The sequence below is a fragment of the Lipophrys pholis genome (genome assembly GCF_963383615.2).
Source record: "Lipophrys pholis genome assembly, chromosome: 16".
NCBI classification, from domain to species: domain Eukaryota; kingdom Metazoa; phylum Chordata; class Actinopteri; order Blenniiformes; family Blenniidae; genus Lipophrys; species Lipophrys pholis.
The window spans coordinates 22,159,592-22,179,739 of NC_137634.1; the positions used below are offsets into that span (position 1 = coordinate 22,159,592).

Sequence of the window (20,148 nt, forward strand, 5' to 3'; positions counted from 1 at the left end):
AAAGTAATGCAGAACTGTGGCCCGTTGAGTCATTGTGGTTCACCGAGCGGTCAGAAATGTTCTTAGGAATATTTTCTGGGCATTTTGACATTTTGTCTGTTACAACATAAGCTGAAAAAGCCATTAAAAATCAGCAGACATTAAAAAGCACCTTGTGCATTACATTTTATTCATCTCTACGTAGTTTAATTTGATTTATAGAGGACCTGGTATGTGAAATGAAACACTGACCTTAAACAGCAAATGTTCTTTGTTTCAGTGCAACGAAGATGATTTTAGAAAGCCTAAACAAGTTCATCAAATCGCTCAACATAAGCCATTTTCATCACAGCTATCAAAATACAATATAGTCCTACAACTGTGGTCATCTATTCTGACTTTTTATAATGTGAATGCATTGAAGTTAGGTGTATTTCTTTGGCAGAAAGAAGCGAGCAAAGTCACAGTAAGTAATATTTCCAAGCTTATATTTATTTATTTATATATGAATGGTTCATTTCTGGTCACACATAGAAAATACCAACACCTACTAATACTGTTCAATTTCAATGATCAAGAAACATGCTGAAGCCAGCGGCTTATTGATGCTGATCTTATGCATACTTAAGTTTACTGTATTAAAAATCTAAAACTTTACAGAAGCGAGTAAAAGATAAAGAACACGGTTGTTTTGAAGGTATTTTTAGTACATACGGTATAGAAAATATGGTTATTGCTTGATATATAGCCTTTATCTCTTACATGCAAGCCTCAGATTGCATGTAAGAGCTTATGAGTTTTTGTTTATCCTTGTACATTTTCCTGAACATGACGCATTTTGACAGATGTGATTTATAGTCTGGAAAATACTGTAATTTTGTGAGCTTTTCAATAATTAGTTATTGGCGGTGTTACAGTAAAGTCTTACTTCATATCATTCTCAAAACTCAAACTTTGGTGAAGTTAATAGTAAATGAATATAGGATTTTTTTGTCAGTAAATAGCATCACAGTGTGATAATCTTCTTTATACTTCTTTTCCTGCCCACGGTGGAGATTTTACAGCCTTACTGTGATTGTTAAAAAAATCTACACACATTTGAGCCATTTTTAAGGTGATACTTTCTTTTACTGTCTTGTCAGACTCTTTATTTTTCAGATTTAATGCATCAGCTGAATAAACAGGCATAACTTTGACTTTGCACTCTAACCTGATAATGTGATGCTCATCTCAGGTTTAATTTTTTTTTTTTTTTTTTACAGTTTTTTCACGATTTAAGCTGTGGGGAGAGAAAAAAAAAAAGGTGAGAGACCTGCTCTGAAGTGAGACTTGATGGATTTCCAGGAAGAGAAACATTTATTGGCAAAGCCATTTTTCTAATCAAAAGAAAGCAATTTTGAAAAATAATCTTTCTTAATTCACTTCCCACACAGGTAGCGTTTTCAATAAAAGATCATCTTGTACGGAGACATACACACATTTTGTCAGCACAACACCGGCGGCCCACACAAGCCACTTTAAAAGCAAAGTACAAAAGCTTCTTTGTGTCCATTAGAGCAGCAGAGTGCTCTTCATATTTGCCCTCCTCCCTCTTTCTTCTGCTTGCCTTTCCTCTTTATCTTCTTGGCCGACTTGTTCTCGGACTGCGTTCTGCTCTTCTTGGCCGGGTTGGGCTGTGAAGCTGCTGCGCCGTCAGCCGCTCGCTTCACTTTAGGTTTCTTGTCACGTTTCTTTTTGATTTGTCCTTTCTCTGCTCCCGGTTTGTCTTTGGGGGCAGAGTTGTCTCCCGCCGGCTCCAGGACGGGCTTATTGCGCTTTTTGCGTTTTTTGGATTCTGGGAGGAAACCTTTCTTCTTCTTCGGCGCTGCGTCTGCATTGGCCTCCGTGTTGGGCTTCGTCTTTTCAACTTTGGGTTTTCTGAAAATATGAACATGAAATTGACAATAGGACATGTTTTAATGAGCATTTTGGGTAAATCATGTATTCCAACTAGGTATCAGGAATCTGACTGTGGATGTCCAGCCTGTCTGACATCTTTTTATTGAAAGGCCTTGAATTATGAACAATTCCTGCAGTTTTATATCACTTAATTGCAATCAGGGTCTCAATGTTTGGGATCTAAGTCCACATCCACACGAGTCAAAACAATCTTTTTTCTCCCCGGGGTTCAACACCTCACTATGAACACGGCTCAACACGAGGCTTCAGGGCATGTAGTACATATGTCAGGCCTTTAGGGGCGCTGTGACTCACCAAATACACCAAAAACACAGAAGAAGAGAAATTTAGAAGTAGAGCTGCTCAGTTGTAAAGTATTTGGATCAGTGTGATAACTGCAAATAATATATGTAGCACAAAAAAAGGTATAGTATGTTATCCCCCAGCTTGTAGTCTGTGATTGTTGTGGTTATTGGATGACATCACAGACGTCGTGGGTGGTGATGACATCATCGTTTCCCCACAGATGACCGTCTTTGCCGTACGCACCTCACAGCCGAGCCGGGGCTTTAGAATTTCCCCACTCAGGGACCCGTGTTAAAAAAAAAAACGTTATTCAGGCTTCTAAAACAGCGCCTCGTGTGGATAATCGTTTACGTGAACCGTCGTTCTCGTGTGGCCCCTAAAGTGCTCACACACAACCTATGGTCAGTTTAAGGTGTTTTCACACCGAGTCAAGGCACAAAACTTTATTTTCATTTTGCACATCTGTTTTCATGCGAAAGCAAAACTGAACTCTGGTCTGGTCTAAAGGAGTCTGAACACGTCGTCTCAGAGCGGCTGAGGCCTCAATGCAGCGTGAACGCAATCCCAGCAGCGCAAAAACAAAGTGTCTGACAGGAGCCTGAGCTGAGAAGGCCTCCATCGTCCAGTGAGCAAGGCATCGTTGGTCAAATAAACTCTCAAGAAGTCCAGCGATGTGTTTAGGCTTCAACTGTTTGGTAAAATGCCACATAAGGGCAAAAACCGTTCCCGGTCTGTAACCATGTGACGCGACTCTTCCCATGTTGTCATGGAAACGTGACGCTCCTAAACGGTTTGACAGCAGCCTTTTAATTCCCTCCACAGCCCAGGAACATGATCATCTGTGACTCAGTCGATGCTACAGGAGCAAATGGTCCATTGTTAAGAAACCGGACATGACCATGCCGTGACTCTTGGCAGACTAAAACCACAATTAAAAAAAGTGTCTGGCGTTAGTTTGTTTTCATCCTTTTTCTCTCCACTTTCTAAAACCTCAGAAAATCCTCACCGCAGAGCCAAGATACACTTGACATTTGTCTTTGTCAAAACGCGGCTGCTTCTAACACTTCAAAGTTCCTCCTTCGTTATTCGTCGCCTTTCAACACATTTCGCAGAAATGACGGCGACTTTCACATAAATAAAGAATGAACACATTTTAGGTGTGACAAACATCAGACCTGCATGAAAACAACACAAAGCCCACTTATCAATTTTAACGAGACCGCGATTTTGGCGCGGGAGGTTTGGACAAAGCGCTGCGAGGTGGAGCTCGGTGGCGTTGTCCCTGTGCGTCCCTCGTCGCGGCTGCATCGCGGCCATTACGACTGCTGTACAAGTAGGACACACTGCTGCTGCCAGCTGAGTCATATCATTAACTGTGTGGCTGCTGCAAAACGCCCAACGTCCAACTGCACTTAATTATCCCAGTTTACTGTCGGCGTCCTGTGGTAATCTGATTACTTTTAACATTGACAAACCTGGTGTGGGTAATAATGGCCCAAAGGAACAGAGAAACTGGACTTCCACAGCTCTGCTCCTTCAAGAGGATGTCGATTTCTCAGCCCTGCGAGTGAGTAATTGGGTTTCCAGTCCGCTCGCTGTGGCCATGCATGTGCACACGGGGAAAGTATCACGGCCTGTGTGAGAGGAAGATCAATACGTGCAGCGGTGCATCCTTGTTTTCAACATAATTTAATACCCAGGCTGATTAAAACTGAAACCGACGTGTGATTTAGGGAAAAACTGCTCTGGCTGCAGAGTCTGTGCCGTCGGTCCCAGAGGAAAGTTGGAAATGAGTAATACGTGTTAGCACAAACTGAAAAGTCTGAACACGGTGACTCACGGCAGAAATGTGATTTAATGCACCCGAGCTTTCAACGAGCGCTTCTGCAGGGTGCCAGCGATTAGATGACGCTTTGCACTTATGTTTCTGAAATCCTGGCACCCACACACCTCGTTTCACAGGGAGACTGAGAGAAAGAACTGCAGCTTCATACTAACCTTTACTGACACAAGAGGAGGAAATAGCAGCTATACACTGTGAGATATGTAGTCCCAGACCGCTCCCGCCACTGCTGTGGTTTCACGTTGGGCAGTGAAAAGGGTTCAGGGAGATCCTGAGATCATCTTCTGAATCAAAACATTCAGTCCAGCTGCACTGCTGCTGAGAGCTGAAGCCCCCAACAGAAGCCAATAAGAAATGAGGCTGCACCAAAAGAACATCACACACCGAGCTGTTTCCCTGAGCAGAAATACTCCCACTATCAATCGATTCTTGGTTATTTCCTGAAGTCAGAGAAGAGTGACATCGTGCAGTCAACCTGCCTGTTGTAAGTTTATTGAATCCATGTTTGAAAGTGCAGAGAGTTTAATGGTGCGTTTGTGCTTCGATTGAATCGTTTTGACACAAAATCATTTGTAGAAGATTCAGTGTCTTCTGATAAATATTCATCATTATCTAATCAGTCTTAAAATAAACTAGGGATGCACACATTCCACTTTTTTAAAGTACGAGTAGTAACCGCTAGCTACTTGCCGATACAAGTACTCATCAATACCATTAAGCCTAATTCAAACTCCATACGCAAGAGATATGGAAAGGCTCTGCTGTGCCGTGAACCACAACACCACAGCCCGGCGTCGACGCTACGATCACCTTCAACAGCCTTGAAGGCTCTCATACTATGATGACGTCACGTAATACTCAACAGGTTTTATCAGGGAGTTTATCATGGAGTATTCCTGCAGTCTTGGACCCGATTCTGGGATCAGTGCATCCCTAAAATGAATCACAAGTCGGCATGGCTCCTCTTTTAGCAGTATCTAGAAATAAATACAGCTATTGATAGTCAAGGTAGTTATTTCAATCTATAACTGGACTAAATAGAACAAATATGTGAAGAAGTTTGTGTAAATGAGATTAATATACATCCACCTGTCTTTACAGCTTTAACCAATTCATGGTCACAGAGCTGGAGCCAGCTCATCAAGGCGGCGTAAAGGCAAATAAACCACAACAAAATGGAATATTTCCTTTGTTTTTCTCCTCTGATCTGCATCAGGGAGCTGCATCACACATTTGAACCCTTATTAACTGACCCGTGACCCTGAAATTATACAATACGCAGAGAAAAAAATGAGATTACAGACTTCCTGAAAGGATGATTCTGCAAAAACCTGAATTCTTCCACTAATCTAGTTTGTGTGCGAGTGAGGCTGTCCAATAAGCTCCCTCCTCCCTGCGTCTTCTGGCACACACTCCAGCCTGCTGTGACCTTTTTCCAGATAAAGCGTGTGCGGAAACTGGACGGAGTCCACAGAAACTCACATTACTCCAAAGTGTTTCATCACGGCCCAGTATGTGTCCTCCAGCTTGCCGGTCTTCTTGAAAGCGATGGTGCCTGTCAGGGGCTGCAGGACGTTCTGGAGAGGCTCCAGCTCCACGGAGAGCTTCTGCACAGGGAGGAGACGGGACGCAGAGTTAAGAGGCCCAGTCTGGTCGGACATCACTTAATCTGCTCTGCGTCTTCAGCTCGCTGCCGGCGCTGCCAGACCACCTACCTGCTGCTTGACGTGCTTGACCAGGAACTGACAGAGCTCCAGGATTTTCACCACCTTCTCCTTTGCCACTTTGCTCTCCGACGGACCGACCTGCTGCAGAGTCTGAGAGGGGGAGGAGATCCGTGAGACTTTTTAAAAAGAAAGATACCGTGGAGCGGTTTGTGGTGGATTTGCAGAAGCATGCAATTAGGCATGTCTTCACCCGACGGTCTCAGGAGGACAGGCAGAGGACAGCGAGCGGAGCGGTGGCTCTAATCATCATTTATCACGGCACGACGCAATCTCATAAACCTTCCGAGATAATATAATTAAAACGCCAAGAGGCCTAAAGCGTGCTGGTGTGTGCGAGCAGCTGCACTTCCATGTGGCATCAGCCCGGTGCTGTTATTGTCACAAATACGGCTTCCAATCAGCGGGACGGGAGGATTAGCGGGATTTAAACTGAGTGGAGGAGAGCAGAAACCCGACTTTGGCTTTTGGAAATGGAAAGCGAGTCACCTCTCAGCTTTGATTTCATGGGCTCATCTAATGAACAATTTCCTTGATAAAAGCAGTAGTGAAGCAACATTAGCAAAATTACTAAAACTCAAACTTAGCAATTACTAAAGCGACGTCCAATCAGCTCGTTTGGTATACGATACTCGGATTACTCTCTGATAACTTACTTCTTCCAGCTGCTTGCACACTTTTCCACAGAGCTCGGTCCACCGGGGGCCACTCATCAGCCGCTGCACCTCCCGACTCTGCACGGCCCGCAGCACCAACACGCACGCCTGGCCCTAAAACAGAGGCGGGAAATAACATCCATGAAGCAGCAAAGAAACGGGTTCAGACCTGCTGAAAACAAACTCAAACTGAACCCGGACAGGTGACCGATGCGGATATGAAGTAAGATCTACACTGACACATCGGACTCCATGCGCATGTGTATTTTCTGACTATGAACTGCAGTTTTCAAATCCCTGTGTTTCAGACTTAAAGACGATTCAACCACTGTTGGGAATCCTGAGGCGGGACAAGGTCATGATTAGAGGTCAAAGTCATGCAAACCGCCCAGCGTCTGAAGACACAAACTGAAGCCTATAATATGAAACTACGCCCCGTTTCACCCTCGTATGGTCAGATTCACTGGATTCATTTCGATTCCATGGGGAATCGTCAAAAAGCAGTGATATATTTCACTCTTTTCATCAGAATATTTGTTGGTTTTTCAAGATGACTGTGATTCTGATGATACTGGAAGCTCATATTACCAATAAGTGACATGGTTAAAAAAAAAAAAGGTTTCTTTGCATTGTGATAGTTTGTGCATCATTACATCATAAACAATCAGAGTTATGATGTTTTGTATTTTACAGGATATGAACACAGCGGCAAGAAAAAGTATGAGGAACACTGTCATAATTTATTGTTTGTAACATGTTCAATACAGACATTAAATAGTAGAACTAATTGGAAGTGGAATTGGGCGAAACATTCCGTCTTTACCAGTAATTTAGATGTAGTCGGGATCACCTGTTACGACCAGTTTAGGATCCATTGTAAGACTTTTGATGGAAACCATTTTACAAAGCCAGGATTTGAAGCTTGTGTGCCGTTTTATTCAGGATCTATTATTTCAGCAGGACAGACTGAGCATAAATGCTGAATCTTATATATTTTTTACAAGATTTATTGGCCTTAAATGAAATAGAGAATATCAAGAGTGAAACCAGTGAGCTTGTAAAAAGATACGAGATCTAAACTCACAAATCCAAACAGCAGTTTGTAGACGTTTCAATCAAAAAGACAACTGTGAGCTGACCTGAATTTAATCAATGGCCTTCATTTATCCACATTCAACATTAAAAACGAGAGACAAAATGTACAGTATCTACCTGCTGATGTTCTCTGACTCCAGATGTGATGTGCTGCACCGCCGAGTCCAACAGGCTCACACACAGAACCTGGAAAAGACGAGACGTGGGGGGTCGGTTACGGCTGCGGGCTCGGATCCGCGGACGTGATGTGCGGCCCGATGTACTCACGGGAAACCTGCTGAACAGATCTGTGAACATCTGTGTGGTCAGAGGACTCTTCCTCCGGCTCATGAAGGAGGTCAGGGCCTCCCTGAAGAGGGCGGACACTCGATCCACGTCCACGTTCCCCATGAAGGTCAACTGCACAGCACAGACACCCACCACAACCAGAGATCAGACTTTCAAAATAGTGGTTCCACCGTAAAAACGTGCATAAAAACAGTGTGGAAAACAGATTGAATGAAAGGGGGACAGGCTATTCAGGACACTTCCTGAGCCATTTAAAGCCAGGAACAGACCTGGACTTCAGGCAGAGCGACAGTACTTGTACATCATGCAGTTATTAACAGCAAGCTAGAAAAATGAAGGTCAAGAGAAACGAAAAAGTGTAAACCTACGTCGTTCGCTGCAGATTTGTCAGCGTTTTGCTCCTCTTTGGTCTCTGCAGGAGGAGCCCCTCGCAGCACTTTCACCACATACAAACACGCACTGCGAGGAGGACAATCAGCACAATAAATCAGAATATTCCATGTGCTGCAGATTACACAATCATCTTTCACTCTGAGTTCTTAATGTTCACATATTGAGTCAGATTTAATCTTCAGGCATTCATACATGGTGTTAATAACTCTGGTGTACCTGAAGTAATAAAGGGAGACGGAGGAGTCGGACAGTTTCTGGCTCTTTGTCATGAGCTTATCCAGCAGGTCGTGGAGCTCCCCCTGTCTGTCACCAGCGGTCCTGCAGTACACTTTGGACCTGCACAGCTGGTTCCTGTTGAAGCAAAAGAAAAAACAAACGGCTGAAGTTAAACTTTAACAGTAACAGTCTAGCTGGGGAAGAATAAGAAATGCAATATTCATCCTCGCATACAAAAATATATTAACATAAGAACATTAAATATTGAATTTTAGTCAATAAATGTTCTATGTTTAGACAGTGTTACAAACACTGTCACTCCAGCTGGGCGACTTTCCTTGTTTTTACTCACTAGAATATATAAACCCTGAGCAAGCTGAGAGATTAACTCTGACAGAAGCTGCAGTGAAGGCCTGCAAATAGCATGAAAAACCTAGAATGCAAGAGTTCAGTGAACGCCATTGAGTCACAGGCTTGATGCAGTGTATTTGATCCAGAGGTCAATACCTGGAAATAAAAGCTCAGAACTCCATCCTTTTTTCTGGTTCTCGTTTCCAGCCAACAGTAAAAATAAAGAGACAGGCCTCACGCTTCCTTTTGAAGGGGAGTGTATACGTACAACACTTCATCTCCAACATGTATAACTTCTAATCACTTTTCTCCAAAATCACAAATTTTGGTCGAAACGTTCTGTCAAACAGCAACACGGTCAGTAACTGAAGGTTTCACAGCTGTTCTACAGATACTTGACTCGAGATCGTCTACATTTAAAAATGAAGGCTGCAGCACATTATCATATATATTTATGAACCGGAGGTGTTTGTTTCTTGGCTTCTGAGCGAGCAAAGAGTTTCTGAGCAATGGAGATTTAGTGGTTATTTGGTTTCAAGGTGATCAAAGCTGAAGATTCAAACAGATGTTCACAGAAGTGTTCACCTGAAGATATCTGCAGTTCGCCGGAGGAAGTCCTGCTCCTGCTGCTCGCTGTTGGAGCTCATTCCTTTCTCGATGATGGCGAGCAGCGGCATCACCAGACCCATCACCAGAGGGCTGCCGGCCTGCCGCGCCACGAACACCTCCACCAGGTCCAACACCTGCAGACGACCGGAGGAAAGTCAATCAATCACATTTTATAACTGGTTTGTTGTACGATTCATTTTGGATTCCACGCTAAGGCCGATTACACAATGCTTTCAAACGAAGACACAAAACCTTTGTTGTGTTTTGGGGACTGAGATCAGGTGATCAGGGTTGGGGAGTAACGGACTACATGTAACGGTGTTACGTACTTAGGATACAATTTTTTTTTTTTTACTGTAATCTGTTACAGTACATGAAAAAATGTGTAATCTTGTTACAGGTATATTAGATAAAAAAAGGGATTACTATAGAAAATCAGATCGCATAAACTAGAAAAGCAGCTGACACAAGCTCCGTCCATTGGCATTGCGACACTTCCAGACACTTTCAGGCAGACTGCAACAACTAACCAATGCCTGATACGACGTGTTGCCATGGATACTGCCGGCAGCTGCTCTGGTCATGGCTGCTGCCGGGGAAAGAAACGCATTTTCTGGCTGGAAACTCCGACATCATTTTGTTTTGAAGACAGAGAAGGTCCTTAACCTCTCGGTACAGTGCAAATTATGTCTACCAGCCATGAAAGTAATGTCAACGTCTAACCTGAAGAAACATTAACAGGTAGGAAACAACCCGCTCACTTTCACTGATACACACATGGACTCTGTCAACTAGTTTTATTAGCTCGCTGACCTACAGTAACCTGCCAATACCATTACTTGTGTGGATGGTAGTAAGCCATTCTCAATACGTTTAGAGGATCTCATGTTTTAGGAATTAATTGGGGCTAAACGCACCATAACTTTTTTTTTTTTTTTTTTTAAAGTCTGCTAAGTTCTGTTATCCATCACTGATTTATGCAGAGGAGTGAGTGAGTGAGAGAGAGAGAGAGAGAGAGTGTTCTGTACAGTTACTGTACAGCGTTGTCAGAATGTCAGCCTACTGTTGGCTAACCACTGGTGCCTACAAACCAAAGTCATCAATAACTGAGGGGCGCTCAGGTTCTTTTTAGAATCCAAACTTTTCTCTGGTCTCAATTTGCAAGTCATTGAAACTAGAACTTTTTATTAAAAATAATTATCTAATTTATTTTTGGAAAAAAATATAGAAGGATGCCTGATTTCTTGTAAGAATATGCTGGATGTTACTACACTGAGAGCTTCTCTGATTACCATGTATAGGAAACATATTTGATGTTTATTTTAAGAGGGCATATTTTCTGTTAATTCTGCAAGCAATGCTGTTTTATAGTCACATAATGTGATTTAGAATCAGGTGGTATTCTGCCCTGATTTTTTTTATGGTTTTGAATAACTATTTTCTACTTTGCTATTTTGTTATTTGAAACACTGCTTGATGACAGGATTTGATGTCTTTGTTAATGTGTTTTCCAGCATGCGGTTGGAGGGAAGCTCATTATGACCACCTGCTTGTACTTAAGGGCATTTTCTGTTTACCTTTACATATCTTCTGTTTGTTTTGAAAAAGATGAGCACATTTTCTTGAATAGAAATTGTTTTGAGGACTAACAAATAATTGAAGGCTTTATTTGTATTGTGGTTTTGATTCTTTTTTTAAAAAAAATCAGTGTGAGACACCTGATGTGTTACTGAGAGTTGATGGTTCAAAACTTGTTCTGTTAAGTGCAATTTGTGTATAAGATTTGTCAATACATTGAGCAGATGACACATTCTATTCTTTCTTGTCTTTATTTTTTATGTTTGCTGGTGAAGTAATGCAAAAGTAAAATAAAAGTACTCTGGTACATTACTTTTTTATTTTAGGACTTAAGAGTAAGTTACTGATTCCAGTTTCTGACAGGTAACTTGTAATTGTAAAGGATTACAGATTTCAATAGGAATGCCGATACCAGTATCAGGTATCGGGTATGAGTTCGATACCAGGCATGAGTACTCGTACTCGTACTCGTAAAAGTGCTACCGATACCACGACAGCGCGCGTGTTGAGTATTTTGACCTACTGGGACTGCCGTAGTTGACACGGACACAAGGCATTGTGGGTATAGGAAGTGTGTGTGTGTGTGTGTTGAGTTATCCTGCAGCGGACTGGAGTCCGTATCCTTGTTATGTAGGACGATACACTGAAGACATAACAGAGCGGTTTACGGCACGTCGCTGCAAGGCACGGTAAGGAGCGCACATCACGGCAGGCAATGAGGAGCGGTCAACTCCCCCGCCTCACACTGGGTGGGAAGCAGGACATAGAACTCAGTTCCTGAGATGAATACTTGTTGTATTTATTTGCCAGTTAGTTTTATGTACAGCTTCGTGCTCGACCCGCTCCATAGCACGCTCTCTCTCTCTCTCAGGCACACTGGTCAAGCTAGCAGCGCGTCTGTTAAAGTCACCACGCACGCAATGTTTACCTACAGTATAAGTGGCAGTGTCAAAAAAAATTCTATTTTTTTTAAAGTAAATTTAAGTACTTGGTATCGGTACGTACTCAAATGCAAGTACTCATACAGTACTCGTTTTGGAAAAAAGTGGTATCGGTGCATCCCTAGTTTTCAAGCAACCTTCCCAGCCCTGCAGGTGGTGAATGTTCCGGGTTTGGATGTTGCACGCCAGCTACCTTGATCTTGAACTCTCGGACGAGCGTCCTCTCCTTCTGTAGCTTCGTCTTCTCGTCCTTTTTGGCCTGGATCTTTTTTTTCTGCTCCGAGAAGAGGGCCGACAGGCCTTTGTCCAGCTCCATCATGGCTTCGTCGTCCATGTCGTCGTCACTGCTGCCGTCCTCCTCGTTGGCCTGAACAGAGTGAAAAAGTTACTTTCACAATGTAACTACGGCTGCAGGGAAATCTTTACATTTCATGACATGAAGAGGAAAAGTGTTCGCACCAGAGCGTTTTTCTGCTGGAGGACCTTCATCAGCTCCAAGCGGAAGCTTTGGTCCACTACCATCTTTTCCTCTTCCTGTTCTTCCTCTTCATCTTCCTCATCCTCGTCATCTTCATCCTCCTCGTCAGTCTCATCGCCTGAATCCTCCGACTTCTCGTTCAGTCACACGAAGGAAATCAGCGTAAGTTACCAGTTATAAAAACAAAGACATTAAATAATATATTTTTTTTTTTTAAACTAGGAAAATGGCCGACCTCCATCTCTTCGTCATCTTCATCATCCTCATCCTCCTTCTGAGTTGCATTCGCGTCATCAGTGACGACCACAGCACCGTCCTCCTCCTCGTCTTTCTCCGGGTCCAAAACCTGCACAGGATAAATCCTGGTAACGGGCGTCCAGTGACCACACCTCCTCTAATGAAAGCACCGGTACTCACGTCCAAGATGGCGGTGAGGGCCGCGGCGTTGACGTGGGGGCAGATGGAGGAGAAAACCGTCTTGCAGACCTGCCGGATGTGTCGGCTCTGCTGGGACATCAGGGACAGCAGGATGTCCACCATCACCTCCACCCACTCGGGTTCATCCTGCTGCTCTGCATCTGGAACGGTTTACTTTCTCCTTTAAAAAGGGAAACTCGACTACAAACAGCCTGAATAATTCTGTTATCTAAAATCATGTGTCGAGATCTGCTGATGGTCCCGCCTAACCTCTCTCAGTTTATCAACAGAAAAGCGTTTCAACCAAGCCTCACCTTGTTTTTTATTTTTCTTCTTGGCCTTCTTCTCCTGAGCTTTGTCTACGCAGCTCTGCAGGTCCTTGATGATGTCCAGCAGCTCCTCGGGGGCCTGCAGGACAAAAACATGACATTAACATTATCCTCAAAGCCATGCTGTCAGGGTGAGTTTAGAAAAACACCCAGAATGCAACAGTGTTTTTTGACTTTTCTCAGCATTTTGCACCAGAAGGCTTTATGTTGAGATTGTTGTCATTTTCCGTAGTAATTGTTTGGTTTTGTGAAAATCTAGACATTTTCATAACATATACTTTGTGCCACAATAAAGATTTGTTATGTGTATTCTTGCCAACATAAGGTGTCTTGATTGTAATTTTTTCCACCAAATGAATTTGAGTCGTTCCTTTTCCCATTGCCCTTCATTTGCTAGAGTATTTCCGGACGTTCTACCTTGAAGAGATGCAGGCCGACCAGCAGGAAGAGCTGCTGGAAGGCGCTGCTTTCTGCCGAGGGACCTTTCTTTACATTCTTCTTCAAGTTTGACACCGACTGCAACATGCTGCAAGAAATCACAAAGGAATTGTTTGCACACATTCTGGAGGAGCAGGTTTGCTCGGTATCGAACCCTCTAAACCAGCAGAAAGCTCCAGATGCAGTGATTATAAGAGCGGCTGTCCCACCTGTCCCAGGCCTGCCTCTGCGCCGGGCTGAACGGCTGCCTGTGCTGGGCCAGTTTGGGCTGGTTGAGCAGGACCTGGGCGTACTGGACCAGGTGGTAGATCCACATGGTGCCGTCGGCCGTCACGCCCAGGACGCGCTTCTGGCCGGCGGCTGCTCCTTCGGGCGGCTCGTCGGCGAGCGGCAGGTGGTGCATGGACAGGAGGAGGCTGTGTGGTGGGAGTCACAAATCAGTTGGCGGAGGCCGAGGGCGACGTTTAGGACGTCGACTTTGTGCCTCTGCTTTCATGCCTTATTAACTATCCTGCAAACTGTCATTTAACACATTTGTAAATCAATTTTACGTTTTATTCTTCACATTTAAGGCAAGAATGAGACTTGCCTTTGAGTATATACCTGAATGTCCAACATGCTGGATCAAGTTGATTAAATTATATTTCATGGCTGTGAAATGTGCAGCAAGTTTAAGCTTCTGCTTCTGACAGAACTTACATCTTTGAATATGTGGTAGCTTTTTATCATCACTGACTATTTTTGATGCTAAGATGAAGTTCATGTTACAACTGTGTGAAAATTCATGGAGACTTGTACAGTCAGCATAAGTCCCGCGGTCACCGTTATAGATAGTAGAAGTCTCTACTTTCTTGTAGTTTTAGAATTCTCTAGATTTAATAAATGGTCTCGGAGCTGTGATTATGAGAAATACGCTTTTAAAAATCCTGTTAGGATAGAGGGGAAACAAACCAAAACACTATAAAATGTAGTCTTAGCCGGTATTTATTTTGTTTTAAATGATTCAGCTTTATTCATTTAGACCTTTTTTTTTTTTCCATGAAGCACATAGTATTAAGTACACACTATTAACATTAAATAATCAGGTTTTTTTTGTTAGAGGGAGCTTTTGTACAATTTCGCTGCCATTTTAATTTTACACAGCTCCCTCTTGCTTTAAGACTAGTTGGGGAGTTTCGAGTTTGTAGTTTCATTCTGGATTAGGTCAAATTATTTGTTTGTTTGTAAAGACCGATAGGGTTTTTTTTTATTTTTTTAATGGCATTGGAAATCTGATTGTTCTTAATTTTCTGAGCATTTAATTGTAAATTCGAATCATTTGTTGCCATAAAGTATATTGGATAAGGAATAATTCATTTTTGCTTGTTTCCTGTATTAAAATAAAAGAAATAATGGTCTAAATTCCCACAATCTCACAGGACCAATCACAGGTGAGGACGACACACAACAACCTGACTTCATGATGAGCAGGGCCAAAGTTTTCTGACCATAAAACAACACAGGTCATCTGAAGTGCTCCGGCGTCATTTGGTTTCCCTCTCATAACCTAAACTAGAGCCACAGCACAGATTAATAATCCACAGAGATAATCTCATAATGAAACAAAGTATCTTTACTCAAAAATAAACTGCAATTTATCACATATATAAGTAGACGCTCATTGAGAGCCGCTGCCTGTTGGAGCTGGCGTACCAGTGTGGCAGCCATCTTGGATGAGGACCCGCGTGTACTTCAGTGCATTCACTTTAATCAAACGAAACCTTTACATGATTAAATATTCATAATGTGATAACCTCATGAGAATCAGCACGTTATTTGTAAGGCGTGAATTTTATGTGCTTTAACATGTAAGATTAGATGTTCTGTGGTCATTGACTACAATCACTCACCCAAAGAATGAATTGACTAGCACCAGTCTGGTTTTCTCGTCCAGCGGGACGGAGAGCTTCTCTCTGGTCTCGGGGACCTCGGGCGATGACTTCTTGCTGCTGAAGAAAGCGTGGAAGAACACAAACCTGGAACAGAAACAGAAGCTCACAGCGTCTCTCCTCATCAAACACATTTTAAACCGATCAACCAGCAGCCGACTCACCTGGCCACGTCCATGATGAGATCCTCCTGCTTCTTCACCTGGTGGTTGTCGATGACGGAGCAGAGCCGAGAGACGATCCACTTCCTCAGGCGGAAGACTGAATTCTCCTTCCTGAAAAAGACAAATCGAGTTACGTTCACCCTGATGTTTGAAGCCCTGAGAGTAAAAGCAGAAGTTCACACCCACTGCTCCGGCGTCTCCTGGGTCGCCTTCTGTTTGCGGGTGCTGAAGTCCAGGAGCTTGTCCATCTGAGGCTGCAGGAACATGCTCTTCAGCCAGCCCACGTAGCTCTGCAGGGCCGCGGGCTGCAGGTGCTGCACCACCCGCCACACCGGCGGCACCACCGGGGAGCCCTGGTGGGTCAGCGAGGAGAAGCCCAACATCACTGCCAGCTGCCTGTCGGAGTCCCGGCAGTCCTCCAGGAAGCTCCACACGAACACGTCCATCTCCGGGGAGAGTTTGAAGCGGTCCGGTTTCTGGGAGAGAAAAGATGAATGAGCCGTTTTCCAGGTACGACTGTAGTGGTGAAGTTTTCACAAGCTCCCCTCTAAACTGAAGTATATTTTACTATACTGTGATAGAAGCTTGTTTTTAAAATACAAATATACAAATTTTGTAGATCAGGTTAAAAAAAACAAAACTGTATAAATCTCTTATCTGGTATTTATTATGTATTATTTATTGTTATTATTGTCCATATTATCCATTTTATCATTATGGTTGATATGGTTTACTATTATTGACGGCTCCTCAGACTACACAGGTTTATCACATAGAACCATTCAGACAAATTCAAAGAGATTCACAGGAAAGTTTTAAATACTTAAAAATAAAAAGAAAGAACCATTAAAAATAATGCTGGTTCCTCAAAAATAAAGCCAAAACAATGACAACTTAAATTTAAATGAGAATTTGGTTGTTCTTTTTGTTTGAGGGAGCTTTTCTATAGTTTCTGCTCATCTCACCCTGGGTAAGACTGATCTCCACTAAACTTAACCATGCATGTGTGAATCATGATTTTAAAGCTATCAAGATAAACTAATGATTAGAGACGAGCTCATGTGCGGCAGGCCTGAGCTCAGGCAGAGTAAAGTCTGAGTAAAGCCGCCACGCGCTACACTGTAAAACTGGATCTAAAATGATTTCCTGCTGCAGCTTTGAAAACTTTATTTCCTTTCTTGTCACAATAAATCGTCTGTCGGGGAGAAACGGTTTTTATCCTCGTCGTCACTAAACCACACAAAGCTACCCGATCTTAACCTTTCATCAGAACGGTTTTAGATCGACGTGAATGAAAGTCTGACCTGTGCGGTCACCACGTGCTCGCCGTAGTGCATCATCACCTCCCCAGACAGCACCTCCTTCAGCTGCTGGAGCGACAGCAGCGGCAGAGCGCTGCCCAGCAGGCGGAAGCTCAGGTAACTGTCGGGAAAGCGGAGAGAGAGCGTAACGTTAACACCGTGATCGGCTGGAAACACGGCAGAGCGGGAACATTCGCTCACAACGGTGGACCTTTGGGACAACTCCCAAAACAAATGATCACGATGAAAAGAGCATCAAACTGTGCAAGTCGTTGACTCACTGAGTCGGCCCGGACGGCTCCTTGAACATGCCCTCCGTGATGGCTTTGCTCCAGAAGAGCTGGAAGCTGTCCTCCTTCAGGGAGAGCTTCAGGAGGTCCAGGGCCACGGGCGGGAGGACGTTGTCCTTCTTCACGGAGCGAGCCGTCATCTTCAGCACCTCCGTCAACCTGCCAAAGTCCACAGCGGCAGAAGCTTACAACGTGGCTAACAGAGTGGCGCTGAAGACCGTCACACGAAGACGCGTATCTAAAAGCGGTCCGGTCACAGGGGGTTCGTACTTGGGGACGTTCTCGGCGTTGATGATGGTGGACGAGCCCAGCAGCTTCTTCAGCTTCTTGGGCTTGAGGCTTTGTGGGAAGTGCTGCAGCGCGACGAGCAGCAGCTGCAGCTGCTCCGGCGTGCTGAACGCCGCCGACAGGTCGGCCTGCAGAGCGGCCAGCAGGACCTGCTCAAACACCTCCTCCGGGACCTGAGGGACAGAACCACGTCAGAAACATGAGCCCTGTGAAAGTCAGTCGTCTCATCAGTGAGGGTCTGCAGTGGTCGGTCACCTCTACGAGGATGTCCATCATGGTTTTGGACGGCAGGTCCTTCAGGTGCTGTTTGTGTGGAGTCAGGCTCTGGAGGAGCTGCACACACCCCAACAGCACCTGTGGCTCCTGCAGAGACAGAAACATATTCATGACGTTAAACCGTTTCAAGCAAGAAGCAGCGGTGGAAAACACACTTTAGTTCAGGAGCCCAATTTCATCGTATAATCCATAGGTTTTATATAGCGCCTTTCAGGACACTCAAAGACGCTTTTCATTGCATTATTCATTCACTCCAAACTTGGTGGTGGTAAGCTACACTCCATCCTGAGTGGGCCGGAGTAGTGGGGGCGTGGCCTGAGAGTTCGGCAGCTTCTTATCGGAGTATGAACAGTCCTGCTGAAAAAAGTTTTTTTTTCAGCAGCTGACTGACGTCACTGACGAATTTTCTTCTTGTTCTTATGGGTTCAAAAAGGGAATATGCAGGAGCCTTAACAACGAAATGTTCTTCACCAGGTTTATTCGTCGGTATTGTCGTAGTTCACATTAATCCTGAGGCGTGTTCCATTAAACGTGAGTGGACTTACTTTAGAGAGGCGGCCGGACTGGTGCAGCGCGAGGACGCCGAACAAGTTCCCAAACATGGCATTTCTGGCAAGTTTCTAAACAAACACAGGAAGAGTTTGACCGCCGTCAACATCCAGGATGAACATTTTACAACTTCAAGAGGTCAAACGGACCTTTTTCACCGCCCGGAGGTCGTGCTTCTGCTTGATGCGGTCGAGCGTACTCTGCAGGGAAACGTCTGGGAAAGAACTCAGGACCTGAGGAAGAAAGCATCAGACGGCAGACATGACTCTCCGAGCAGAAAACTGAAAGAAGCTTCAATAAAAAGCTGAAGTCCAGCGACTCACCTGCCCCAGAGCGAGGCTGAAGCCGGGCCGCGCCGCCTCCCGCGTGTGAGCCAGTCCGTCCACCAGCCTCTTGAAGGTGTACTCCAGCTCATTCCCCTACACACACACACACACACACACACACACACACACACACACACACACACACACACACACACACACACACACACACACACACACACACACACACACACACACACACACACACACACACACACACACACACACACACAATAAGTGTTAATTAATCAAATTTGGTTTAGATATGAATTCTTAGTTTGAATAGTGATGATGATGATGATGACCGTTATCCAATAATAAAACATGTCATCATCATTATTACTTTTATTTTTAAACCTTAAACCACTGAAGGCTGAACTAAGTGACCAGAGACATTTTCTAACTGTGATTCAAACGCTTGACGGTTTTGATTTTGATTATGTGAAGACATTCGTCCGTTTTAATTGACACTTCTGTTAGGTGGACCTCCAGAACCAGCCTCAGCTTGTTTACTCTTCATCCTCAACTTGCCCCCTCCTCACCTTCTCCTCTATCTTCTTCCTCACCTTGTGTTCTGTTTTAGTCCTGTCTCCCCACTTCTTCTTCACTCTGTCCCCTCTTCACTTTGTCTCCTCTTCTTCCTCACTTTGTCCCCTCTTCTTCCTCACTTTGTCCCCTCTTCTTCCTCACTCTGTCCCCTCTTCACTTTGTCTCCTCTTCTTCCTCACTTTGTCCCCTCTTCTTCCTCACTCTGTCTCCCTCTTCTTCTTCCTCACCTTGTCCCCTGAGCCCCAGAAGCCTCCTCACCTTGTCCTCAGTCTTCAGGTACTCCACCAGACTCTCCACCGCCTTCAGCCGGACGTCCTGCTCCGGTTTGGCCAGGTCCCAGAAGAAGTCCAGGAAGACCCGGTTCTGCTGCAGGACCGCGGCAGGCCGGACCCCGGCGGGCCGGACCGGCTCCGACAGTTCGACCATCTCCACAGACATTCAAGTTGACTGACGCTCGTGTGTAGCTCGTGCAGCGACAGACACACGAGGAACACGTGTCCGGAACTACTTCCGGGTCAGAGCCGAGCGTGGCGTTTTTTTAAAAAACATAGATAAACTTTTATTGAGCAAAACACAACAAATACACAGTAGTAGTAATAATAATAATAATAATGATAATAATAATAATAATAATAATAATAATAATAATAATAATAATAATAATAATAATAGTAATAGTAATAGTAATAATAATAATAATAATAATAGTAATAATGATGATGATGATGATTGAAAGGAATTAATAAAAATAAATAAATAAATGAAGTGTGAAAGCAGAAGAGAATCTTGCTGAGCTCCAGGAACAAGTTGAAAAGCCGTGGGGACTAGATGAAATTGGACTTGATGTTTCAGAGTGAATCAGCAGCAGCAGCAGCAGCAGCCTTTGCTTGGAAAGACTTGG

At 44.1% G+C, this 20,148-nt stretch overlaps 1 protein-coding gene across 1 annotated transcript; it reads right to left on the reverse strand.

Moving 5' to 3' along the window:
- Nucleotides 1-1,090: 1,090 nt before the first annotated feature.
- On the reverse strand, nucleotides 1,091-19,749 carry mybbp1a (MYB binding protein (P160) 1a). The gene is made up of 27 exons (XM_080483202.1): nucleotides 19,506-19,749; nucleotides 18,699-18,794; nucleotides 18,525-18,608; nucleotides 18,372-18,446; nucleotides 17,806-17,913; nucleotides 17,533-17,723; nucleotides 17,254-17,421; nucleotides 16,976-17,093; nucleotides 15,858-16,147; nucleotides 15,672-15,782; nucleotides 15,469-15,594; nucleotides 13,789-13,995; nucleotides 13,559-13,667; nucleotides 13,127-13,220; nucleotides 12,813-12,973; nucleotides 12,631-12,741; nucleotides 12,377-12,526; nucleotides 12,111-12,284; nucleotides 9,375-9,532; nucleotides 8,439-8,573; nucleotides 8,198-8,288; nucleotides 7,809-7,940; nucleotides 7,659-7,727; nucleotides 6,447-6,560; nucleotides 5,782-5,883; nucleotides 5,549-5,673; nucleotides 1,091-1,896 (listed from the first exon to the last, which is right to left on the reverse strand). Exons 1-27 carry the CDS (start codon nucleotides 19,683-19,685, stop codon nucleotides 1,551-1,553), a joined length of 3,825 nt encoding a protein of 1,274 aa, XP_080339328.1. The 5' UTR covers nucleotides 19,686-19,749; the 3' UTR covers nucleotides 1,091-1,550.
- Nucleotides 19,750-20,148: the final 399 nt, after the last annotated feature.

Bases quoted from the DNA above. Each gene is read 5' to 3' on its own strand.
- mybbp1a (XM_080483202.1), bottom strand. From the start codon at position 19,685: ATGTCTGTGGAGATGGTCGAACTGTCGGAGCCGGTCCGGCCCGCCGGG. The intron at 7,728-7,808 runs GTGAGTACATCG...CGTCTTTTCCAG, and splicing joins ATCTGTTCAGCAGGTTTCCC to GTTCTGTGTGTGAGCCTGTT. The intron at 5,884-6,446 runs GTAAGTTATCAG...TCCCCCTCTCAG, and splicing joins TGTGCAAGCAGCTGGAAGAA to ACTCTGCAGCAGGTCGGTCC.